Consider the following 24,131-nt stretch of genomic DNA (forward strand, 5'->3'; position numbering starts at 1 on the left):
TGAATCAACACATTCGCAGAGAAGAGCTTACTTCCACATTGCAACAGAACCTTTTAACTGCCTGCTCTACCAAATAGCTGACCATATTTTATCTGTTTTAAATAATGACTGTTAAAGTCATTTAAAGAATGAAAAAAAAATCAAATAAACAATCCTGTACCACTACTAGGTTGATATTTTAGAAATTATGGGATGTGTTGGAAAAAATGCATTGAGTGCGTTCTTTAGTGACATTAGGAGCTAAATGCAATCCAATTTTTTTTTTTTTTTGGTGTGGTAGTTAAAGGGGACATGGTGGATGTCTAAATTTAATTTCAAATGTACCTTATGTGTAGAATGCTGGACACTTCATGTGATCAACTGATGCAGCAGTACAGTATGGAAAAGAATGGCTTGTGCTAGAGGAAGAACGATACTGCAAACTGACTTTTTCTTGACAAGATATATAAAATGTTCTCATCCTGTGCTGTAAAAAGAAAAGTGGTTCAGTCATTGGAACTTCAAATATAAGTGAAGAATGAGTCTGCAAGTTTCTGACATTTTAAAATACTCTTGAGTTTACATCACAAGTCATCCAATAGGGCCTTTCACAGAGCAAAACCAATTATACTAGTTCTTAACCCCACTTTTAACTCTGAGCAAGGAAACATTTACACTTGTAAATGAAGAGATTTTTTTCATGAAAAATTGTTCCAGAGCAGTTTTAGCATTGCTTTTGAGCATTTAACCATATGTGCACAGTAAAATAATGCAGTGCCAATCACTTTAATATTACCTGTTAATCCTTCAAGCTGTGTAAAGTAGGGTAACCTAGAATATTTACCTGGAGTTTAGAATGATTCACGGATAACTAGTTCTGTATGTAGTAATTAGTACTTTATAAATGCAGTATATTTAATTTTTATTTATTTATTTTTTTATTTTTTTTATTTTTTTGTAGTAACCAACATATTTTATCATTCTAACTAATCATTAAATGTGTAATAAAATCAGATCAAGCACACTGAATCTAAAAGAAAACAAAAGAAACTTAAATCCATGTCAATAGGGAACAACTTTAATGACAAAGCATGTACACAATGAGGGTAATACTGAACAAATACCAGCAAAGGGACGTCAACGGATGACGATGCTTCCGTAGAATGAGAACGTAGAACGTTGCAGGGGTGTATTGGCATTCTTTCTGCATATTTGTACAAAATCATGGCGTTTTCAGTTGCTAAAATGTATTTATATGAAAATATAGATTTGTATACATGGACACGAAGTTGTTTTATCAGATGATAATGCTTATATGAAAACAGATAGCATAAAACGACATGGTTTATGAGAAAACGCTGAACTCAAAATAAGTAATTAGGAATAAATTATCTAGAAAAACAGATCAGAATATCAGTAAGTGGGTGAAGATGAGTTCATATTCTCCATCTTAGGTCATCAGACATTGTGACACTGCATCTAAGGCCTCGTGTGGATGGCAAACCAAGAGTGTTATTGTTACAATCCAGTATATTATTCTGGTTGAAGAGGTGTCAGCAATGGCCTTGGCAAACACATGAGCTCAACATCTCTCTCTCTCTCTCTCTCGAACATTCTGTTATATGGTTTCTTCATAATTTACAGTCACCACTAACAATAAACTTGATAGTGCTTAAACCAAGCAACTTAATAAGAAAACAGTCGCTCTGCTGTATAGCATGGGTCAAGGCCAGAATGAAATGAAACTTCATAAGGTAAAAGTCAAAGCAATCCTATGAGGAAACCAGAACAAATAATAAGTCCTGTCACTTCACATTGGACAAAATGAAGCTCAAATGTTTTAGAAAAAAGAAAAGAGTTCAATAGCTTAAACTGTGACTGCTGGTATGAAGTTACCACCCAAACCACACACACTCGTCCCTTAAATCAACTGCTGTCCTTTTTTTTTTTTGTGTGTATTTAAGTAAAATGGATGGACTCATCCATCGCTTATGACAAATAAAATTAATTTGGTAGGGGAGAGCAAGTATAAGTGTACTTCTATAGTATAAATCTGCTTATATTCTGTAATACTGATGACATTTGTTCCAATTTTTAAATAAACATTGTATCATTTAGAGATTTTTTGTTGTTGTTGCATGAAACAACAAAAATGTGCTATGTGATAAATGACCTTGTAATAATAATGTAATAAATGATCACTATTGATAAGTGTCTGAAAAATGGCAAAAGTGTTTTTTACACTGGAAAAAATATTCAAATATGATTCCTTGGATTTACAAAACAAAAATAAAAAAATTAAGTGGTTGTAACCAATTTATTTGGGCTAAATTTTAACAAACAGATTAAAGTGAACATTAAATTACTACAAAATTTAATATGTCTGTTCAAACTCAACACATTTTAATTGTTTGCAACAGTTTTGCAGACATCATTTTTTTCAGTGTGTAGGGGCTGATAACACTGAACACGCTTTTTGCATTGAGAGGCTCATCTTTTTAATGGTTTACTAACAGACGCGAGTGTTTTGCGCATTGTTGCTGTTGTGCTCTGTGTGCTCGCAGCTGAAAATAAGTGCAACTCTGAGCAAAAAAAAGTGCGTTATGTCAGTCGTGTCTTTCATTCACCAATCAAATGAAAGCAGAGGTGGGGTTTCCGTTGAGGTGACAAGACAACTATGGAGACTTTTAAAGATGGAGAGATTAGTTGTCGCTGTTTCAAGTTATCCAGAGCTGCATGAATTTACAAATCTTGAATATCACAATATTATTAAATATTACAATTATAACAATATTAACAGCAACATTAGTGCACCATAGCAGCTGATTCAGTCCTTGCCTAGTGACGTAAAAAAGCGCACCGTGCTTTTTTCTTGTCAGCAAAAAAAGCAGTGGGCGACACAGTGGCGCAGTTTATAGCAGGATTACTTCACAGCAAGAAAGTCGCTGGTTCGAGCCTCGGCTGGTTCAGTTGGCATTTCTGTGAGTTTGCATGTTTTCCCCATGTACGTGTGGATTTCCTCCGGTTTCCCCCACAGTCCAAAGACATGCTGTGTAGGTAAACTGAATAAGCTAAATTGGCCGTATAGTGTATGTGTGTGAAGAGTGTTTGGGTGTTTCCCAGTGTTGGGTTGTGGCTGAAAGGGCATCTGCTGCAGAAAACATGTGTTGGATAAGTGGGCAGTTCATTCCGCTGTGGCGACTCCTGATTAATAAAGAGACTATGTCGAAAAGAAAACAACCCAGGCTCATTCTGTAAACGTAGTCCCGCAGACGTTTATGGAGACTGCAGAATACGTCCCGGGAGGTACGTACGGCTGCAGTTTTTGTTTTTGCGAATCAGTTCGCACCCGCGCTGTTCTCGCGTGAACCCACCAGAGGCCGCTGTCTGACTGACCGGATGATTGATAGCGCGACAGGCCAATCAGCTGACCCATCCTCCTCCTTCCCTAAACCCAACCAATTTTACAGATTGACCCGCCCGCCCGCTCACGTCCCTAAACCCGAGCAACAGTTTACAAAAACCGTCCAAAAAAAGAAAAGCCCTGATTTTTTTTTTCTACCGCGTTTTCGGATTTCACCACGTTCTCACCCTGTTATGGAACTCGTTCACTTAATTTTTGGGATTCTGTTTTTGTCTTACCTGATTGCTGGAACCTCTCTTCCCCAGACTCGAAACCGATCGCCGTGGTCAACTCCTCTCTGCATCTCAAGACGCCGACGTACACGGTGAGCTGAGTAGACAAACGGGTTACAGCGGGAAAGCCCTCCACAAGGAGGTAAGCGGAGGTAAGCGCGAAAGGGAACAGCATCACACCGCCCCGTAGCGTTCGCTTGAAAAAAATAAATGCAGCCGTACGTACCTCCCGGGACGTATTCCGCTGTCTCCAGAAACGTCCGTGGGACTATGTTTTCAGAATGAGCTTGGGTTGAAAGAAAAGGAATGAATGAAAAAAAAAAGGCAGTGTGGTGCACCTTGCATTTTTTGGAACGTAAATGCATGTTCTGAGTGATCGACCCCTTAGAGAGATATTAAAGTTCAAATTAAAGTCTAATTAAAAAATGTAATTTACTGTAGGTATTCTACATGTTATATAGATCAAATCATAAACTGCAACTTCCCACCCTAACTAAATTCACTAATAAATCTATCCCTAATTTGATGAAAATACATTTTACTATTACCAATTATTTTTATAAATGTGCAGCTTTTGTTAAATTATACATTTGAGAATCTGGCACATTGGTAGTTTTAAAAGGCGTAAAATGAATGCAAAATATTGAGGTTAAATCTTTCATTAGTAAAATATTAATGTGCACATTTGCACACACACATGCTCTCCCCTACATCTACTGTAGCTCTAAATAAAACAAATCAGAAACATTATATTAAGTGAAAAGATTTGAATCTGATGTCTTGACAGAACCCACGGCATGTCTGAACATTTTAAACCCTAATTTTTTTTATTCCTTAAGTGGAAATCAGACTTGAACAAAGAATATGAAACACTTACATGGCCCCGTGACACAACTGTGTCGATTGTGAAAATGTAGGCAACAGCCTTCTTGCAGTGTCCACAAGAAATTTTGAATCATTTTTATTTACATCCTATCTCATATTACACTTACAAATAAATATTGCATTCTTACAATCTACATTTCAATTCTACCACTGTTTATCTGTGAGCGTATTTTCACCTGAGCTTTCAAAGGGAAGGTTTTTTCCACATCTGTCCTTCCCCACAACTCTTCAGTAATATAAACAACAAAGATTGAAGGAGCTGGGTAAACGCTGGGGTTAGTGAGGCAGAAATAGAAAGTTGCTTTAACCTATAGGACAAGTAAAAACCATGGGGAGGTGCTCGTCTCTCATAAAAAGGGGGCAAATGATGTACATTTCGCCTCGATTAAAAAGAGAAACATTCATACATTTACCATACTGGAGAGTAATAGACCATCTACTCTGTATATTTTCCTATTACAGCAATCATATGGTTTTATAACAAACACAACTCAGTTTTGTGGGCTTGTATGTTTACACTCTCCGTCCCATGTTCATCATCGCATCTTCTGGATAAGTTGCTGTTTAGACAGTCTTGCGGGCTGGTCTGAGATCAGCTGAGGGCCGCTATGTATATGCACTTTCTGTATTATTCTTATTGTGCAAATGAACAACCTCCCAGTGGGGCTCCAAAGAAGTCCTCAGTCCATTGTTCCACATTCACTTGATCAAATGGACGGAGTACGAGGAGTCTTTATATTGTCATGTTGCTTTCCATCATGGATGTCTTGTGGGTTTATTCCCAAAAGGAGAGATGGAGAGGGAGGACTGTTGCGTTTTGGTGTTTTTCATAGACTCCTTGAACAGTGTGTGTGCAGATACAGCTGGTACAATTCCAGCCAGGGGGAATCCCACATGTCCACCTACCCCAGCTCTCTCGAAATTCACGCAGGAGAGACAGACGGTACAAAATAACTGGTAAAAAAACAAACACGCACCTGGTTCTGGGGCAGTCTGGGCGCTTTGAGGGCTTGTTTTGGTCTGGATACAAACTAATCTGGAAAACAGCCTGGTATTATCTAAAATAAAATAAGACCTGTTGAGTCTGTCCAGAACTCCGACTTGTATAATTTCAGTCAAAATAAATTACATCAGAGATAACAACCCCTGTTGGTTGATTTTATGTACAGCTGTCAAGTTTGTTTCCTTTCTTTCTCTATCTCACTGGTCTTGTTTGGGCTTGTGTATTCAGGGTGTCGGTAACTGGCGTTCTGTCCCCGGCGCTAGTCAATTGGCAGCTGCTCTCTCTGTGCCACCTGGACCGCTCGTCAGAGCCAGTATAAACGTGCCAGGCTCTCTTCACCCATTTCCCCTTTCTGTGAATTTCCTACTTGACTCTGGACTCCTGATGGATTTTATTCTTTCCGACTCCTTGCATCCACTTTCAATACTTAAATAATTCCTCCCTCCCACTCTCCCTGCGTTCCCCCCACAGTGCAAAGGCATTTCTGGTGAGTTTTTGTGTCCGCCCTCTTGCTTTCCCTTTCTTTCTTTTCCTTCTCAGCTCCTACAGATTGTCTTGCAGTCTCTCCATGTAGCTTCTGAGCTCGGCTGAATGTCCCAGGTCCATGTCTTGACAGACCCACTTAATGTCATCTTCATTGCCAATAAGGATTGAGTTGGTGTACGGCCCACCTTCGTCTGGTAAAACTGTAGCAAAGGAAGTAAACTTGACTCTTTTGCGTTTGGCAGCACTAGGGGAATTGTTAAGGGGTTCGACTTTGCCAGTAGGGTCATTTCCCGAACAGGAACGCGGATCGGAGTGCACATGGGGGATGCCACGTCCATGCGAAGAACCGCTTTTCTGAATACCACTCCCGTTGAGGAGATACTTGCTCTCCTCACAGCCCTCATTGCGATCTATCGCAGTCGTGCACTCTTCACTGTGTGCTAGAGGCCCGTGTTCGCCATGATGATCTATCAGGTCCGCTTCATTGCCGAGCCACACCCAGTCATGGGCATGATTCATGTTACCCTGCTCCAGAACTGGAAGCTGTTTGTGGCGGTAGCGGAAAGCAAAGCTGACACAGTTGATGAGGAAGACAAGAATAGCAAGGCAAAAGACTCCGAGCAGGGCATACATACCGATTTCTAGGTCTGACAGACCTCTTGGAGCTTGGGTCAAGTCACTCTCTGCCCCGCCAGGAAGGTCCACCTGCACTGGGAAACTGGTATAGTCCCCAGCATTGTTGTTTTGTCCACCACCCTGTTTGTTGCCTCCAGAACGACTAATTAGCGTAGTCTTTGCAGTTGTGCTGATTTTCTTGAGGACCGACTCTTCCCGTTCTACTGCAGTGTTTGCGTATTTCCAGCTATCTCCTGTTTTATCTGACTCTAGAACTTTGTGTCTCTGTTCATTTGTGCTGTTGTCCAGACTGTTTTCCTCTCGAGTTCCACTCCTCTGCTCCAGGTCATTTTGTCCAAACTTCACTTGTACGCTTCCTACACCCATTGCCAAAATGCTCTTCCTCTTAGATTTCTGGCAGGTCTCTGAGATCATCATCTCTACACGCAGCAGTGCCCCCTGGCCCTCACCCTCTGCCACTACCACAGGCCAGCGCTGTGATGGGTCATGATAGGTAGAGACCACAGTTTCATCCAGAGAGGTGATGGTTAGAGTAAAGTCTTTGGGGTCATAGATGTCGAGAGGTGTCACAAAGCCATCACTGTACTGTATCCACGCACTGATGATGGCTTCCTGTAATCAAATAAAGAGAAAATTAAGAACTGAAACTTTATTTTAAAGTATTCTTCAAGTAACATAACAATTTGGTTGCCATTTACATAAAACCACACCCATTCAGCAAAAGAAAATGTGGGAACGTTCAACAACTTTATTCATAACATAAATACAAAAAATCTGTGGGACTTAAGTCTAGTTAAACATTCATCACATCTTGTGATCTGTGCCATCTTGATATGCAGTGACATATTTTGAGAGGTTAGTGTCAAGATATGCAAAGGGTATTTGACTATGTAAAGGCTTTTGCGCACCTTCCATGGACACTCGACACAGAACTATAGATTGGCCTTAAGAAACATTCCTGCTTAATATTTATAGTTACTGCATCATCGTCCTTGGAGAGTGACGCTCTATATACTGTATATGCATTCAGAGAATAAGAGCTTCACTTCTGAAATATTTTAAATCCCTGAAAATGTGAATCAAAGCATAAACTGCTTATGACTGAAACATCTAATTGCAAAGCTGTCAAGGTTAGCTTGCATGTTCTGAAAAAGAAGTCAAAGATAACAGCAGGAGTACTAGGAGTTAAGATTTACCTATACAAGGCTATGCAATTTATACTTGAAAGGTAAAAAAAGGCAATTAAGTTAGCATGCTGAAACAATACACATCCACTTCACTTGACTGTAAGGACAAAAAGCATGTCTGGCAGAAAGTCCTGCAGTAAAAAGACTAAATTAAGAAAACTGGAGCGGCATGTCTTTTTTTTTTTTTTTTTTTTTTTGAATGGCTTTAAAATCAAGGTGGAAGTATGATCTCCTGGCATAACTCTCTGCTGAAAAAAAAAGTATATTTCTACTATCTTATGCAGTGAAAAGCATAGCTTAATGTGATGAAAAAGTTACTATGGATAGTTTACCCAAAACTGGTAATTCTTTCATTGTTAACTCACACTCCGCTTATTCCAAACTTGTATGAGTTTCTGTTTTATGAACACAAAAGAAGATATTTTGCATAATAGTAGAAACCAAACCAACAGCCATTGGTTTCCTTAGGATTTTTTTTCTAATATGGATATCAAAGTCTACCATTTTGCAACATTTGTTTTTAAATATCCTCTTTTGTGTTTCAAAAGAAAAAAAGATTTACTAATTATTATCACAAAGATGTATACTGATCATGTTACATGAATGAGGTCTGATGTACTGTATAGGGAAGCATTTATACTCTTCAAACATTTGGTCACACTTTATTTTGATGGTCTGTTTGTTGAATTTAAGTTACATTGCATCTACAAGCCAACTAATTCTCATTAGATTATTAGTAGACTGTTAGGTTGGGGTTAGGTTTAGAGTTAGTGTAAGCTGACATGTTGCAAAGTTTTTTATAGTCAGTTAAATGTCTGTTAAAGGAGCAGTATCTACAGATATTAAGTAGACAGTCTATTAATACTCCAATAAACCATCAAAATAAGGTGTTACCAAATATTTTAACAATAATAACAAAACACTATCAAGTTCGAGTGAACTGTCCCTTTAAGACTAGTGTCAATTTTCCAAGAAGCCCACAACATATCAAATTAAATCTAGCTTATCTAAACATCTACTGCAGTCATATATAATTTAAGGGAAAAAAAACAACCTATCATACTCTGCTAGGAAAGAATAAGGTACTGTAATTATAGGATATGTATTATAATTATATATGATGCAGAGAGTGTGGATCTAATCACAAATGCTCCAGAGAATGAAAATGCAAACTGAAGATCAAATATGCTAGTGTCAAAAATACTGTACAAGTACAACCTCTAGATTATGTGGCCACCTTGATGTTGGCAGCTTCTTCAAATGAGACAAACCACGTTCTTCCTTAATATCCGTAATTGCCAACAACTCCAAATGAGACTCTTGCAGTGTTTTCCCACCCACTCTCATTCACTCATAGTTAACCTTGGGCCCTGTGCGTGGGAAAGTGTTGGCAGAAGCCAGGGAAAGTGTTTTGATTTTTAGCAGAGGCGCTATTTTAGATTCTTTAATCAGATGATTCCAAACAGCACTGTAGGGGGAACTAGGTTATTACAGCTATTCACTTCTCCGTCATAATAATGCCTGCCAAAATGAGCACCGGTGCCTCTAGTGAGTGGCCATGGGTTAACAGAGCAAACAGAGGCCAGAACATTTTGCAGGAAGTGTTTGCATACTGGAAATATTCCTGCAGTGGTAGCTGTACTGTTGGCAGAGCAGACTGTGGACACGTATTAGGTGTGGTCTACAAAAATGTTGCATGGTCAATTAAGTGGTGTGGCTTTTTCATAGTTGTTCCTTTCCCTTTTAGTCTCTATATTTTAGCCATAATTCCTATTTTCTGAACCCGACGTTTCATGTATTTTGAATGTTTTACATATGACTTATTATGTTGAGTTATTGTAATCCTCGTTTATACACACACACACACACACACACACACACACACACACACATTTAGTATATATATATATATATATATATATATATATATATATATATATATATATATATATATATATCATTTGAATTCTGCCGAAGGCATTCAGAATATGTGTGCTACCCAAATAATAGGTCTTTGAGAATGGGTTTCTCAAGCCAGGTGGCACATCAGACCAGGGGCTCATCTCCTGTTTCCAAAATGTATCACAAACTAATTGAGAAACTGTTCTACTATGATAATTGGTGATGAAAATAAATGATGTTTAATATGATGTTCTTGTGTTTACTAACTGTTTATTCAGTTAAATGGGAATTTTGAACTGTATGCCTACATAAACTGGAAACAGTGATTTTTGATTACCTTAATACAACTAAAATCATGACTAAACTAAACAGAAATGGAATTAAGACATGTGGAGTATGCATATATTAGTGGCATTATTAAAGTAACCACCGCGATCAGTAAACACCGTCATGTAGGACTTTTTGCCATATTTTTCGACAAGATCCACACACGCTGCTGTCAGTAAAGGACCACACACACACACATCACGAAATGCGGAAGTTTTTTTTTTTCTTTTCATTTGGCGTGCGTTATTAAATTCCGTAACACTCTCACCAGTCCTTAATCCTTAATTGCGTCTTATACCGCAGTTTGTCACGGGGCATGAATGAAATGTTCATGAGATAAAGTGAAATTGCCAAACTAAAGTCAGGCATCCTGCTGATTGGATTCAAAAGGGTACTTTTTTGTCAGACGGCTCACCGGTCAGGTATACATCCACGCTAAAATATCAAGGTGAAGGTCATCATAGCCTGCGTAGAAAAGACCCAGCTCCCTACCCAACTTTGAGAATAGATTAATGGCGATATGTTTTTTTATTTTTTATTGCGCGATAAGAGTCTCGTGGTTACGCCGATAACGGCACTAATATGTACTCATGTGATATGGCTCATATATATATGAGCATTGCTCATATATACTGTACACTGTTATTTTAATTGTTTTGTTTTGAATATCTTTAACATACATACATATATATATATATGTATGTATGTATGTATGTATGTTAAAGATATTCAGAACAGAACAATTAAAATAACTGTGTAAAACAAATAAAACAATAACAGGGAAAAATAAAATGCAACATTTATAGATGATTTAAAAAAGTGTAAATTGTCTAGCTTCTAAGTTTAATTGACTAGCTTCTAATTTAAGAACAGGGGTCACCAATCCTGTTCCTGGATAGCTACCTTTCAGCAGATTGCAGTTGTAAAGTCTAGCTTTTAGAGTGTTACTGCCAATTCACAGTAGCTTCGACTTTAATTTCTGCAATGTTCAAGCCAGTTCTCTATAGCTTCAACCTATACTGTTTATAGCTAATGCGTGAAAGCCCATACCAGTTTCCATATTCTTCATAGTCATATGTGGTAGTAAATGAGTCATTCTATTGGTCAGTTCTCATGGCTCTTACCTGTTTGGGTGTGTGCAACAGGTCCTGAGCAGTAGTCGTGATGTAGAAGGATCTGCTGTTGATGGAACTGGGCTGTAGTGAGAGACTCAAGGAGCCCACCAGCTGAACTCCCAGATCTGTGATGCTCACTTTATCATCCAGCACTGTGATGGCCCTCTCAGCCAGAATGGAGTAAAACAAAGGGAAGATCACCTGGGAAATACAAAGAAATGGAGCCAGTCTACACACGGTACAGATAAAATGCATTCGCCACTCTGTGCTTAACCTGGTCTGTCTAGAGAACAATATACACTCAGTTTTGAGGTTTGTGCTTAGTTCTATTTTAGTAAAAGAACAGTTTTTCAAAGCATAATTCTTGACCTACAAATAGTCTAATGTGCATGTATGAAAAAAGACAATTGAAGGGAAAAAATCACTTTAATTTAATGTGACACTTTAATTCAATTTAATGACACTTTCAGATATCTTCCAGTCAAGGTTATTTTAGGAAACCTTTTTTTTTAAACACATACAATTTACAATAAATGATAAACTAAAACTGATAGTTAAAACTATCAGCACTCACTGAAAAACTAATTGAATTAAAATAACAATATGTAAATAAAATAAATTAAATAATCGTTCATCAGTAAGCACTCTGACATGTGACTGTTTACAGAAACATCTGTAGATTTTACACTTTTCTCCCTGCGTTCGCGTGGGTTTCCTCCGGGTGCTCCGGTTTCCCCCACAGTTTAAAGACATGCGGTACAGGTGAATTGGGTAAGCTAAATTGTCCATAGTGTATGGATGTTTCCCAGAGATAGGTTGTAGCTGGAAGAGCATCTGCTGCGTAAAATATATGCTGGATAAGTTGGCGGTTCATTCCGCTGTGGCGACCCCGGAATAATAAAGGGACTAAGCCAAAAACAAAAGAAATATGAATACTGTCAAAAATTCCCTGTTCTGTTAGAGAGAGAGAGAGAGAGAGAGAGAGAGAGAGAGAGAGAGAGAGAGAGAGATTAAATAATACTCTGATGTACTGAATAATAATATGATATATTAAATAATATGATATATTATCTATAATTTAATTATATATAAATATATATATATATATATATATATATATATATATATATATATATATATATATATATATATATATATTACTACTGTTTACTGTGTTTTTATTATATATGCATTTTCTTTTTTTTTATGTAAACTTTATAACTGTTTTGACAATAGATTTGTAATATTTGTAATGCCAATAAAGCAATTATTGAATAGAGAGAGAAGAGAGAGAGAGAGATTGCTCCCATCACAATCACTACATTCGCAATCCTGAACTGTAGTGAAAGTGTAATCTCTTTAGCAAGGCCAACAAGAATGACAGGATGTCCACGAAGAATATTTTTTTCATGGATCATATCTTGTAATTGTTTTGTGTCTGTGTATTTGTAGTAACCTATGAAATACACAATAAAGTAATTGGACACGCAAGATTGCCCTTTGCAAAACTAAAATAACAATTGCCATAACCATCGTCAGTTAAAAAAGTGCTAATCACTGGTGTTAAATTAATCTATTTTTCTTTAAATGTTTTAAATTATTTAAATAACTATTTGAAACTCCTTTTCTGCCCATGGTTCTATTATATAACATCTCTCATCTTTACAAAAGATGCAAACTGACAATTCGCAATTGCTTTATTATGACAGACAGACAGTATGACAGGTGTACAAAGGTGTCCCGGAATCAACGTGTCATTGTGAAGTGCCATGGACTCAAACTGCTGACTGACACCATGAGGATTCCCAAGCTGAGAAAAAGATGGCAGGAAATCAAAGGGGTGGCGAAAGTCTGAATGACAAGGAGATGTACAACATGAAAAAGGAACGTTGTGATTTCCACGCAAAAGTAAAAACATAATACACCACGTGTGAAGTCTTATATAACCACAACCCATTCAGACTAACATGTGAAATACATAAAAGTGCAAATGCAACCCGTCAGACATGAACACACATATGCAGAGAAAATTAACATAAACACACAGGGGCCTGTTAGTAAGCTGGTTTCCGGCAGAACGCTTGATTTGGGAATGAGCACTGAACAGGGCTCAGATTTTTAACACCTGTAGGCAAACAAGCTTGTTATCACTCACATCATGCAATAACATCTTTACAGTCGGGGGTGAATGTTTCCGCTGGTTGAGACAAGGGAGGTGTTACTATCTCTCAGCTTCTTTCTTTATTTGTCAACAGTGAATACTCTAAATAAAGTAGAGACTATTTAAAAGACTGCTCACATAACTGAGACAGACAGACAGACAGACCGACAAAAAAGAGAAAAAAGATGGATGGATAGATGGAAGGATGGATGGATGGATGAATGGATGACAACAAAACTTGGATGGATGGATGGATGGATGACTGAACAAAACTTCAATGGATGGATGGATGGATGGATGGATGACAGATAGAACAAAAGTTGGATGGATGGATGGATGGATGAATGGACGGATGGATGGATTGATGAAATGACAGATAGAACAAAAGTTGGATGGATGGATGGATGGATGGATTGATGTATGGATGGATGGATGGGTTGATGAAATGACAGAGAACAATAGTTGGATGGATGGATTGATAGATGGAAGAATTGATGAAATGACGAATAGAACAAAAGTTGGTTGGATGGATGGATAGGTTGATGAAATGACAGATTGAACAAAAGTTGGATGGATGGATAGATGTATGGATGGATGTATGTATGGATGGATGGGTTGATGAAAGGACAGAGAACAATAGTTGGATGGATGGATTGATGAAATGATAGATAGAACAGAAGTTGGATGAATGGATGGATGGATGGATGGATGGATGGATGGATGGATGGATGGATGGGTTGATGAAATGACAGAGAACAATAGTTGGATGGATGGATTGATGAAATGATAGATAGAACAGAAGTTGGATGGATGGATGGATGGATGGATGGATGGGTTGATGAAATGACAGAGAACAATAGTTGGACGGATGGATTGATGAAATGATAGATAGAACAAAAGTTGGATGGATGGATAGATGAAATGACAGATAGAACAAAAGGTGGATGGATGGATGGATGGATGGATGGATGGATGGATGGATGGATGGATGGATGGATGGATGGATGGATGGATGGATGGATGAATGGACGGATGGATCGATGAAATGACAGAACAAAAGTTGGATGGGTAGATGGATTGATGAAATGACAGATTAAACAAAAGTTGGATGGATGGATGGATGGATTAATGAAATGACAGAACAAAAGTTAGTTGGATGGATGATGGATGAAATGACAGAGCAAAATTTAGGTGGATGAATGGAATGACCGATCAAACAAAAGTTGAATGAATGGATGACTTGTATAGTTAGTTAGTTATAACTATGTATATAGCACATACATATAGCACATTTTTTACAACACAGCGTTGCCCAAAGTAATGAACACAATCAATACTAAATAAAATAAAACCTACATCACACACATAACAATTAAAACATAGATAAATAGATAATTTACCTGTATATTGGTGTTGCCTGGGGATCTTCCAGCCAAAATCCTTCCATCAATCAGTCGGGCAATGCGTGTATTTTCCACTTTCAGGAAGTCCAGGACCATGTCTGTGATGTCAGCTGACCAATCAGATCCAAGCATGTGCACATACTCTCCGCCAGGGTCAGCTGGCTCGGCTACAAAGTGTGTGAGAACACGCACCAGAGCATACTGATACTGCAGGGCACAGCCTTTGCCCTTCCTCTCATCCTCCTCATCATCCTCACTGTCCCGCGTCGGCCTGGCCAACACAGAAAGAAGTCATCAAATTTGCATGTTTGGAAAATATAATAGCAGTGAAGTGTGACGTTAAGTACTTTAGCAAAACAGGAAAAAACGTGACATAAGTGTGTTGCAGCCATGTAACGCTACATCTAATGCTCATTTAAATTCTTTTTTGTTGTTGTGCTGTGGTTTTCGTCGTGTTGTAGATCTTTCTTTCACTAGTCCAATTGTAATTTGCGGTATTACAACTACAAATTTGACCAACATGCAATAGCCAATCAGCTTTCTGTTATTGATCTCAGTGCGCATGGCGATTGTGACATCATCGATTTGTTTGCAGGTTCGCTTTGGGTGCGTGCGACGTGATTTTGGCTGGCAGAGTGCACAATTTTTTTTGAAAAGGTCAGTATTTTTTGTAAGTTTTTTTTTTTTACTTTTATTCCTTCCATAATAAAAAATATAATTGTAGAGCAATTAATATTCTGTTGTCATTAATACTTAACTTTAATAGGTAAAACTGTCCGAGATATGAACAAAAACAACTGATGCATCAACATTTGATTTAAATGGTTATAAAAATATATATAATCATTATAATAAATTATTTAAAAAAAATAAAAAAAAAATGGTTAGTTCAAAACTATTGGGTGGGTTTCTTTTGACCGCCCTCTATCGTCTTAAAGAGTCTCGTCCATTTGAGGTGAGTGTGCAGTCAGTGGAGATGTGCGATATGGTGTCAGGCGAAAGTATAAATCAACCTTAAGAATTCTTTTGCCACAAATTTTGTGATTTTTGAGTGTTCTCTTTATGTGTTACGTATTTTTGATATTGTGACGTAGGTCTAAAAATTAATAGTTGATGGTCTTAAAAAGGTCTTAAAAATTTTGACATTATGATATCTGCAGAAATCCTGCATACAGTGCAACTAGCACAACAAACCAAGAAAGCTCCAAAAAAAAAGTGTCACCAGTTTTGCGAGAAGAAATGCAGTATAAATCATCACATTCTCACATTGTTCTCACATTGTTCTCACATCTAATTTCTACCTTGTCAACTGAAACCCTCATTAAATCAATCAGTAAATCAATCCATCAGTTGTCTCCTGCAAACTCCTTTAGGAATTTGGAAGCAAATGACAGAAAAAAAAATAATGACAAAAAGCACATTTTGCTTGACTTCTTCAAATCATATATTTGGGCTGAGAAGTAAGCAGTTATAATACATTCAGCTAATGGTGGGCAAAGCGAGGCTTCGTGAAACACTGAAACTGTCGAACCAAATGTGTCGAAGCTTCGAAACGTTTCGAAACCCGTCTCTACAGTGACACCTACTGTAGTTGTTATTTTTCATGTATTGCTCTGAAACAGCTTCAGCAAAGAAACAGTTAAGCAACTTGAGGTATTAAACCCCACATTGTAGAGTTGAGGTTTTAAGTGATTTAGTGATGCGGTGAGAGTTCCAGTCTAGCATACAGAGATAATGGGTTCGAATCCAGGGTGATGCAGCTATAGATACTCGTTTTTAAATGCTCTGTTCTTGTAACATGTTTTTGTTTTAACATTGGCCTAACATCCGAATGAACACTTTATGAATAAATGTGTTTTGTTTTGGTAATAAAACAGCAACATTATTAAAATACATCGTCATAATTTCTGAGTATTGGTAGAAGTCGTTATTTGAACTTGGGACATTTGCAGCACAGTTACGGTTCACTAGGCTACATGAGACCCTGTCAGTCAAGCACAGATTTGCCAGGTCTTCAAACGCTTCTGAAATGACCGATGCTTTGAATCACCTTAGTCATGTGACCTGGGTGTATTGGATCATGCTTCAGTGTAGTGTAAACACACCTGCACTTTGGGATCTCGACAATGTGTCGAAACGTCAGTTTTACATCAGTCATCCCTACATTTAGATAAATTGGGCTGGCAAATTCCAGTAAAGCTGGTATTTTGACAAAAATAATTCCTGTTCTTCAGCAATGATCCTTTTCTTTTCCATTTCCTTGACTTTTCTTAAAAAATTTTTGTCCTATTCACACGGGGCGTCAGCGTCAACGCTTCCCATTCACTTTGAATGGGTGACGTCAGGCGTTGCCGAACTGCATTGTGGATCCGTCGGCGCCGCTTCAGAAGCGTTCCTCGCTGCAGAAGTTGGGACCAGCTCAACTTTTCAAGCGCCGACGGAAGCGTCAGCCAATCAGATCGCTGTATGCAAATACACAGCTCAGACAGTGGCCTATTGCTGACTGAATTTCATTGGCTGACGCTTCTATGACGATCGTTTCAGCTCCAACTTCAGACACGCCCTCTGTCAAGCGTTGACGCTGAAGCCCCGTGTGAATAGGGCGTTATGTGTGCCTGCTTCTTCTGTTTGGTTTTCTTTTCCTTTGCCTCTTTTCTGTTTCCCCATTTTATTTCTCTCTCTGAAACGGTGATTACTTCAAATTTTCTGTTCACCTAGGGGGGAAGCATTGCGTGGGGTCTAAGTCTGTGTGTGTGTGTGTGTGTGTGTGTGTGTGTACATGTGGTTCCTGGTGGTAACAGTGGTTTTGTTGTTACAGGCAGAGAGACAGAAATTGGCCAAATTGAAAAATGGGCCCAGCAGACAGACTGAAGGCCAACAAGCAGAATTGGTCTGTGAAAAAAGACACAGACACACAGACACAGACACACACACACACACACACACACACACACACACACACACACACACACACACACACACACACACACACACACACACACACACATAGCATATAGCATGAAAATGAAAGGGATGGTACATGATCTTTGCTATGCTGGCTGGAAAAAAACAAAAAAACAACATGCCTCCTCACATCTGCGCACACACGTTAACTAATTGGCCACTTTATTAAATACACCATTTGATTGCAAATATCTAATTAGCCAATTCCAAGGCAGCAGCCCGATGCATTTAGGCATGATGTAGATGTGGCCAATATGATCTGCTGAAGTTTGAAACTGTACATTAGAATGGGAAAGACAGGTAGTTGAAGTGACTTTGTATGTGGCATAGTTATTGGTGGCAGTAAAAGAAAGAAAGGTCTGAACAGCCTGAAAAATGAGAAAACATCCAGTGAGCTCAAGGTAAAATAGCCTCGATGCCACAGGTCAGGAGAATGACCACACTGTTTCAAGCTGAGAGAAAGGCAGCAGTGACTCAAATAACCACTCGTTACAGCCAAGGTCTGCAGAAAAGCATTTGTGAACACATCAAACCTTGAAGCAGATGAGCTATAGCAGCAGAAGAAGAGCACACTGATGTCATTCCTGTCAGCTGGAAACACTGGAAAAACGGAGGCTACAATTAACTCAGGCTCACTGAAATATAGAGATTGAGATGACTGGGAAAAGAAATGGCATAGTTTGAGGAGTCTGCCAAAAACAGCATGACATCATGGATCTATTCTGCCTGTTTTACAGTTTCAGGTTGCTGGTGGTATAATGGTGTGGGGATATTTTCTTCACAAGCTTTGAGCCCTTTAGTACCAACATCATTTAAAAAAACCCTATTATGGATTACAAAAGGTTTATATTGTGGTTTCAGGAGTCCCCTGATATGCATGCAAGGTCAAAACACTTTTATTGTCTTAAACTATGCATTTTTTGCCCAATTATACCAATGACCCCCATACGATTTGTTCAGCAAATACATTTTCACCCCTTCATTTTCTGATGCTAATCTGTGCTAATTGGTCTGTTTTGTTGTGTGCAGGGGGTGTCGGACACCCAACACGGCTTATCAAAACTTTGTTAAAGCAACAAGCAGCCATGGTATAGAGTATGTATGTGTGAGCTCAATGCAGGAATGTATTGATAAAGAAATGCAGCTTGTACACCAGGGTATTGGCCTGTTCTTGATCACAACTTCATGTAATAACAATGACAAACATTCAGTATTAATCATCACATTTTTGGGCAGCAGCAAAGTTGAACTACTACAAAGTTTGACTGTGACTTGCAAGTAAGCTTAAAGTTGTGCTCTGTTGTGTGTGTGTGTGCTCTGGTTAATGCGGCTCAAGCCATTGAAATGAATGGGTTTCAAAGCACAATGCTCTCACTGTCCAGTATAATAGCTGCTTTAGTCAGTTAAACAGAAACCTACAGTACATGGTGCACGTGGCTAACAACAAACAAACAAGTACATGTTGTTTTCCTGTTAGAGATAACATGAAGTCAATTATAACAATCACACATACAGGTTGTGATTTAGAGGAAAAGGAAGCTGGTCCAAATAAACTGTGTATTGTCAAGGTCTGACAAAAGCCCCATGTATATCTAGATCAGGGGTGCCCAAACACGATCCTGGAGGGCCGGTATCCTGCAAAGTTTAGTTCCAACCCTATCAGACACACCTGGGCTAGCTAATCAAGCTCTTACTAGGCTTTCTAGAACATCCCTGCAAGTGTGTTGAGGCAATTTGGAACGAAAATTTGCAGGACACCGACCCTCCAGGACTGAGTTTGGGCACCCCTGATCTACAGTTCTTGGTAATGATCCTTTCTTTAATAACAAACGTCTGGCGAATCCCACACTGTAGTAGTTATCAGAAAATGATAGGAAGATAGCTCAAGGTTGGGGCTATACAGTGGTATTGTTGTGGAAATTTACTTTAACCATTAATTCCTCACAGCCTCATCTTTAGGAAGATAAAAAATGTATTGTCACTCAGAAGTCATGACAAAATGCCTAAATGTGAATTTGAAGAACAAATCATGTTAACGACACCTTAGTCAACTCTTTCTTTTTGAGAATTGCTAACTTTATACACAGTACATTTTCAGATTTAAAACTCAGCTGGATGTTATCATTCATTTAGGGCTGTCACAGCAAACACATTTTTGTTTAATAGACATCTAATACACAGCTAAACGTAGACAGCTTTACTAAAACAAGGCTAAACTTGGGCTGTCTGAACATCCAATACACATCTAAAAATTGCCCAAACCTAGACTAGTCGTCAAATAGACAGACTTTATATGTGTAGTTATTCATTTCTGTTTATTTGACGAGTAGTCTAGTTTTGGCCTATACTTACACGTCTATTCGATTTTCTTTGACAACCCAAATTTAGCCTTGTTTTAGCTAAGATGACTATGTTTAGACGTCTATTAGACATCTTTTAAAAAACAAAAAAATAGGCTTGCTGTGGTGTTAAACACTGTGCGAATGCTAAGTTTTTAAAATCCATAATGGGGCTACTATTAAACACCACAGCCTCCTGGAACACTGTTGCTAACTATGTCAATCCTGGCTTGATAACACACCATATCACAAAACTCAATTCATCCCAAACTGGTTTCCTGAACATGACAGTGAGTTGATCTCCACAGTACCCAAATCTTAATCCAACAGAGCACCTTTGGGATGTGGTGGAATGGAACATTTGCATAATGAGTGTGCAGTCGACAAATTTGCAGCATCTGCTTAATGCCATCATATAGACTAAAATCTCAGAGGAATGCTTCTAGAATCTTGCTGAATTTATACTACATAGTATTAGGTATTTCTCAAGGCAAAAGGGCACTGTGTGAGTAATGTGTACATAATAAAAGGGCTGTTGAGTGTATACAGTACAAAGACACCTTTGTTACATAACACACACCTCTTGTTAGTGATGATGGGCACCCGCCATCCTTTGACTTGGTTGAGCTCCACATCAGAGACGTCAATTTGGAGCGGTAATCGTGGCACCCAGACGGTGAGCTCTAATTGGCTGGTCAAATAGAGGTAGGTAAAGTTCACTTGAAGAGAGACACGCCCCCTCTTCTCATTGCCATTCACCAGTACCTCATCACAGCCGAGCGAGACCTGCGGTTTGAGAGACACAGAAACACAGAGAGGTGAAGCAGAGGTGGATGGAGAAAACGGATTGTTTTGTGGGTTTGGTAATGGCTGTGGCATTTGCTATGATTCTTCCCCATCACTAGCCACAATTACACTTATCTGAAGAAAAGACGGAGTAGCTCTTTCACATAATTATGTGAAAATGGGGGAAACAGTCTAGTGAGTGTCTCCTTGTTTCTCTCGCTGCTCTTTTTAGATCAGGACTTCATCTTTTCTCTCTGTTTTGCCCTCTTTACTCTCTGTGATGATTAATGATGGTCTGTGTCCGCTGGACATTTATGACACTTTGATGGGATGTGTCTGTGTGACGTTGTCATGGTGAACAGAGCACTGTCATTTTCCCGACGGTAAATCACACACACACGCGCACACACGAGAGCTCAAGCAGCGTGAAGCAGTCACATCTCACTATTACAGCTCAGGGTCACCATAGGGACACGCTGAAATTTGAAATGAATGTGCATGGTGTGTGTGTGTGTGTGTAGATCACACTGCTTTTGTGGTTTATTGACCGCTTTTATTTTAAAAGCATGTTCCTTAGTGTACTTTGTTAATAATTATTTCCTAACAATAAAAGCAAGATAGATGAAGAAGTGTAACAAGATAGGCTTGTTTAATTCAAATTCATTAATTCATTTTACTTCAGCTTAGTTTCTATTTCAGAGGTTGCCACAGCAGAACGAACCGCCAATTATTCCAGCATATGTTTTATGCAGCAGATGCCCTTCCAGCTGCAACTGAGTATTGTGAAACAGCCATACACACTCATTCATTCACACTCATACATTATGGCCAGTGTAGCTTATTCAATTGACCTATACCGCATGTCTTTGGACTCTAGGGGAAACCGAAGCACCCATAGGAAACCCACGCAAACACTGAGTGAGCATGCAAACTCCACACAGAAATGGCAACTGACCCAGTTGGTACTCGAACAAGTGACCTTGCTGTGAGGTGACAGTGCTAGCCACTGAGCCACCATGCCGCCCTTACTTCAACTAGTTGTTTAAAATATTCATTCATTCATTTTCTTGTCGGCTTAGTCCCTTTATAAATCTGGGGTCGCCACAGCGGAATGAAACGCCAACTTATCCAGCAAGTTTTTACGCAGCGGATGCCCTTCCAGCCACAACTCATCTCTAGGAAACATCCACTCACACATTCACACACACACACACACACACTCTTACACTACAGACAATTTAGCCTACCCAATTCACCTGTACCGCATGTGTTTGGACTGTGGGGAAAACCGGAGCACCCAGAGGAAACCCACGCGAAGGCAGGGAGAACATGCAAACTCCACACAGAAACGTCAACTGAGTCGAGGTTCGAACCAGCGACCCAGCGACCTTTTTGCTTTAAGGTGACAGCACTACTGCGCCACTGCCTCGCCTGAATAAAATATATATTTTAAAAAAGTTCAAATACCAGTCTTTTACCAAGTAACCAAGCATTTTATACATGAAAGTTTAGTGATGAGTTTGAATATGAAACATCAAACCGAAAATCTGTATATGTGTCATCAAAGAAATCTTAACACTAAGGGCATACTCACACTATGTACAGTTGCCTTGAACCAGGCCAAAGCACTCTTATCCCCCCTCCCGTCTCCCCCGACGGCCCGCACTCACATTACTTTCAGGGCTGGGCATGCTCACGTCATCGATGATGCGCTGTTCAGTAGAGAAGCGCTGTCCCTCAGCACAGCTGAGATTTCTTTAGTTATATTGTTTTAATCACCACTTTTGATGCTCATAAACAATCATAAAGTACTCGTACTACACTATGTTTCACCCTTTCTCCAGATGACGTCAAACCTTGAATAAAAATGCATATTTCAAAGCACTTCATGAGACCTTTAAATGTACTGCGGTTAGATACTGTACCTAACTGACTGTGCTGATGGTCTATAGTTAACATGGTTCTGGATTCTAAGAATTACGTTCCTTTACTTAAACATTTCAAAGAGTTTTTTCTTCTTCTTTATATATAGAATTATCAGCTATGGACCAAAGTAATCAGTTTAATAACAATATAAAGTTTAAAAAGTATTAGGAAATACAACAAAAAGTCAATAACACAAAACCACCTTGTTAAGCACTGCCATTCATTCATTTTCTTTTCGGCTTAGTCCCTTTATAAATCCAGGGTCGCCACAGCGGAATGAACCGCCAACTTATCCAGCACATTTTTTACGCAGCGGATGCACTTCCAGCAACCCATCACTGGGAAGGTTAAGCACTGTCAATGAGGCCAATTTAACATATAAACTTGCAGTAATTGATTATGTTTACATTGACATCAGTAATGGAATTATTTGCCTTAATCTAAATAAGACAATAGGTGTTTACATGAGTTGCTATTTGAATGTTTCTTTCATAATCCCGTTTTACACAATATGGCACGATTAACGTCATTGCATCACCATGCTATCCACATTCCCTCTGAGCTTTCACTTTCCTTCAGGAACATTTAATGCATGCCCCCCATGACAACTGAGATATTGTATGCCAGTATGAACTGCTGGAAGAGTGTTGTTTTAAATGAATTTGATACCACATGCCATATGGGAAAAAAAACCTCTGCGTTTTATGATGCAGGTGTCTGTATTTCTTCACTGACTCGGTAGGAGCAGAGAATAGTGTCATACAGGCATGTGTGTATGGAATATCCAGACGTTAATTGCGCAAATGACATTAATAGTTTAATTAAAATGTTTACATGTCAGTACTGCACTTCAATAAAGTGGCTAAAATCACCATAGTCAACATGTTTTAATTTGATTTCGGTTCAGTTCAATTATGACTTTAGTAGAATGAAGGTAATCAAAAATTACTGTTTACATTACTGATACTTAATCAGAGTATCATCTTAAATTAATTATCTCAGTATTGGTGTCCATGTATACATACACACACACACACACACATATATATATATATATATATATATATATATATATATATATATGTGTATATTTCTCTATAGCGTACTTGTTTTCCATGGCACTGGGCACTAAGCATGAAATTTAATTTCCATTTGTATCAACTGTAATCTTTTTCCTCATATGTATGATACTAAACCACACTAAACCAAATTAACAGAAGCAAATTATTTGGAAAGAAAAAAAGAGATAATGTCAAGAGATCAAGAAATACTTGATCTGGGAGGTGGAGAGCGAGAGAGAGAAGAAAAGATGGATTGAATTGCCATTATAAACAGACAGTTAAACAAAGACCCTTTTAAAAGCAAGTTCAACTAAAATGCACTGTGATTCATTCAA

General features: G+C 38.6%; 1 protein-coding gene and 1 long non-coding RNA gene across 4 annotated transcripts in view; one reads left to right on the forward strand and one right to left on the reverse strand.

The window, feature by feature from the left end:
- The first annotated feature begins 936 nt into the window (after positions 1-936).
- On the forward strand, positions 937-5,559 carry LOC141385790 (uncharacterized). Its single transcript, XR_012406784.1, has 2 exons — positions 937-3,285; positions 3,870-5,559. It is a non-coding gene; the product is annotated as an uncharacterized lncRNA (long non-coding RNA).
- si:dkey-215k6.1 overlaps positions 4,548-24,131 on the reverse strand; it is a 343,472-nt gene continuing 323,888 nt past the window's right edge. Inside the window, exons 6-9 of one of the 3 annotated variants that reach the window (XM_679464.10) lie at positions 20,604-20,809; positions 14,718-14,991; positions 11,166-11,357; positions 4,548-7,237 (exon numbers count right to left, since the gene is read on the reverse strand). In XM_679464.10, the coding sequence (XP_684556.5) occupies positions 6,047-7,237; positions 11,166-11,357; positions 14,718-14,991; positions 20,604-20,809 (1,863 nt within the window). In that variant the 3' untranslated portion in view covers positions 4,548-6,046. Of the gene's footprint in view, positions 7,238-11,165; positions 11,358-14,717; positions 14,992-17,742; positions 19,320-19,469; positions 20,810-24,131 lie in introns of those variants that run through there. The other 2 variants (XR_012406773.1, XR_012406774.1) reach the window with 2 other exon arrangements.

The sequence above is a fragment of the Danio rerio genome, chromosome 5, assembly GCF_049306965.1.
Source record: "Danio rerio strain Tuebingen ecotype United States chromosome 5, GRCz12tu, whole genome shotgun sequence".
NCBI classification, from domain to species: Eukaryota; Metazoa; Chordata; class Actinopteri; order Cypriniformes; family Danionidae; genus Danio; species Danio rerio.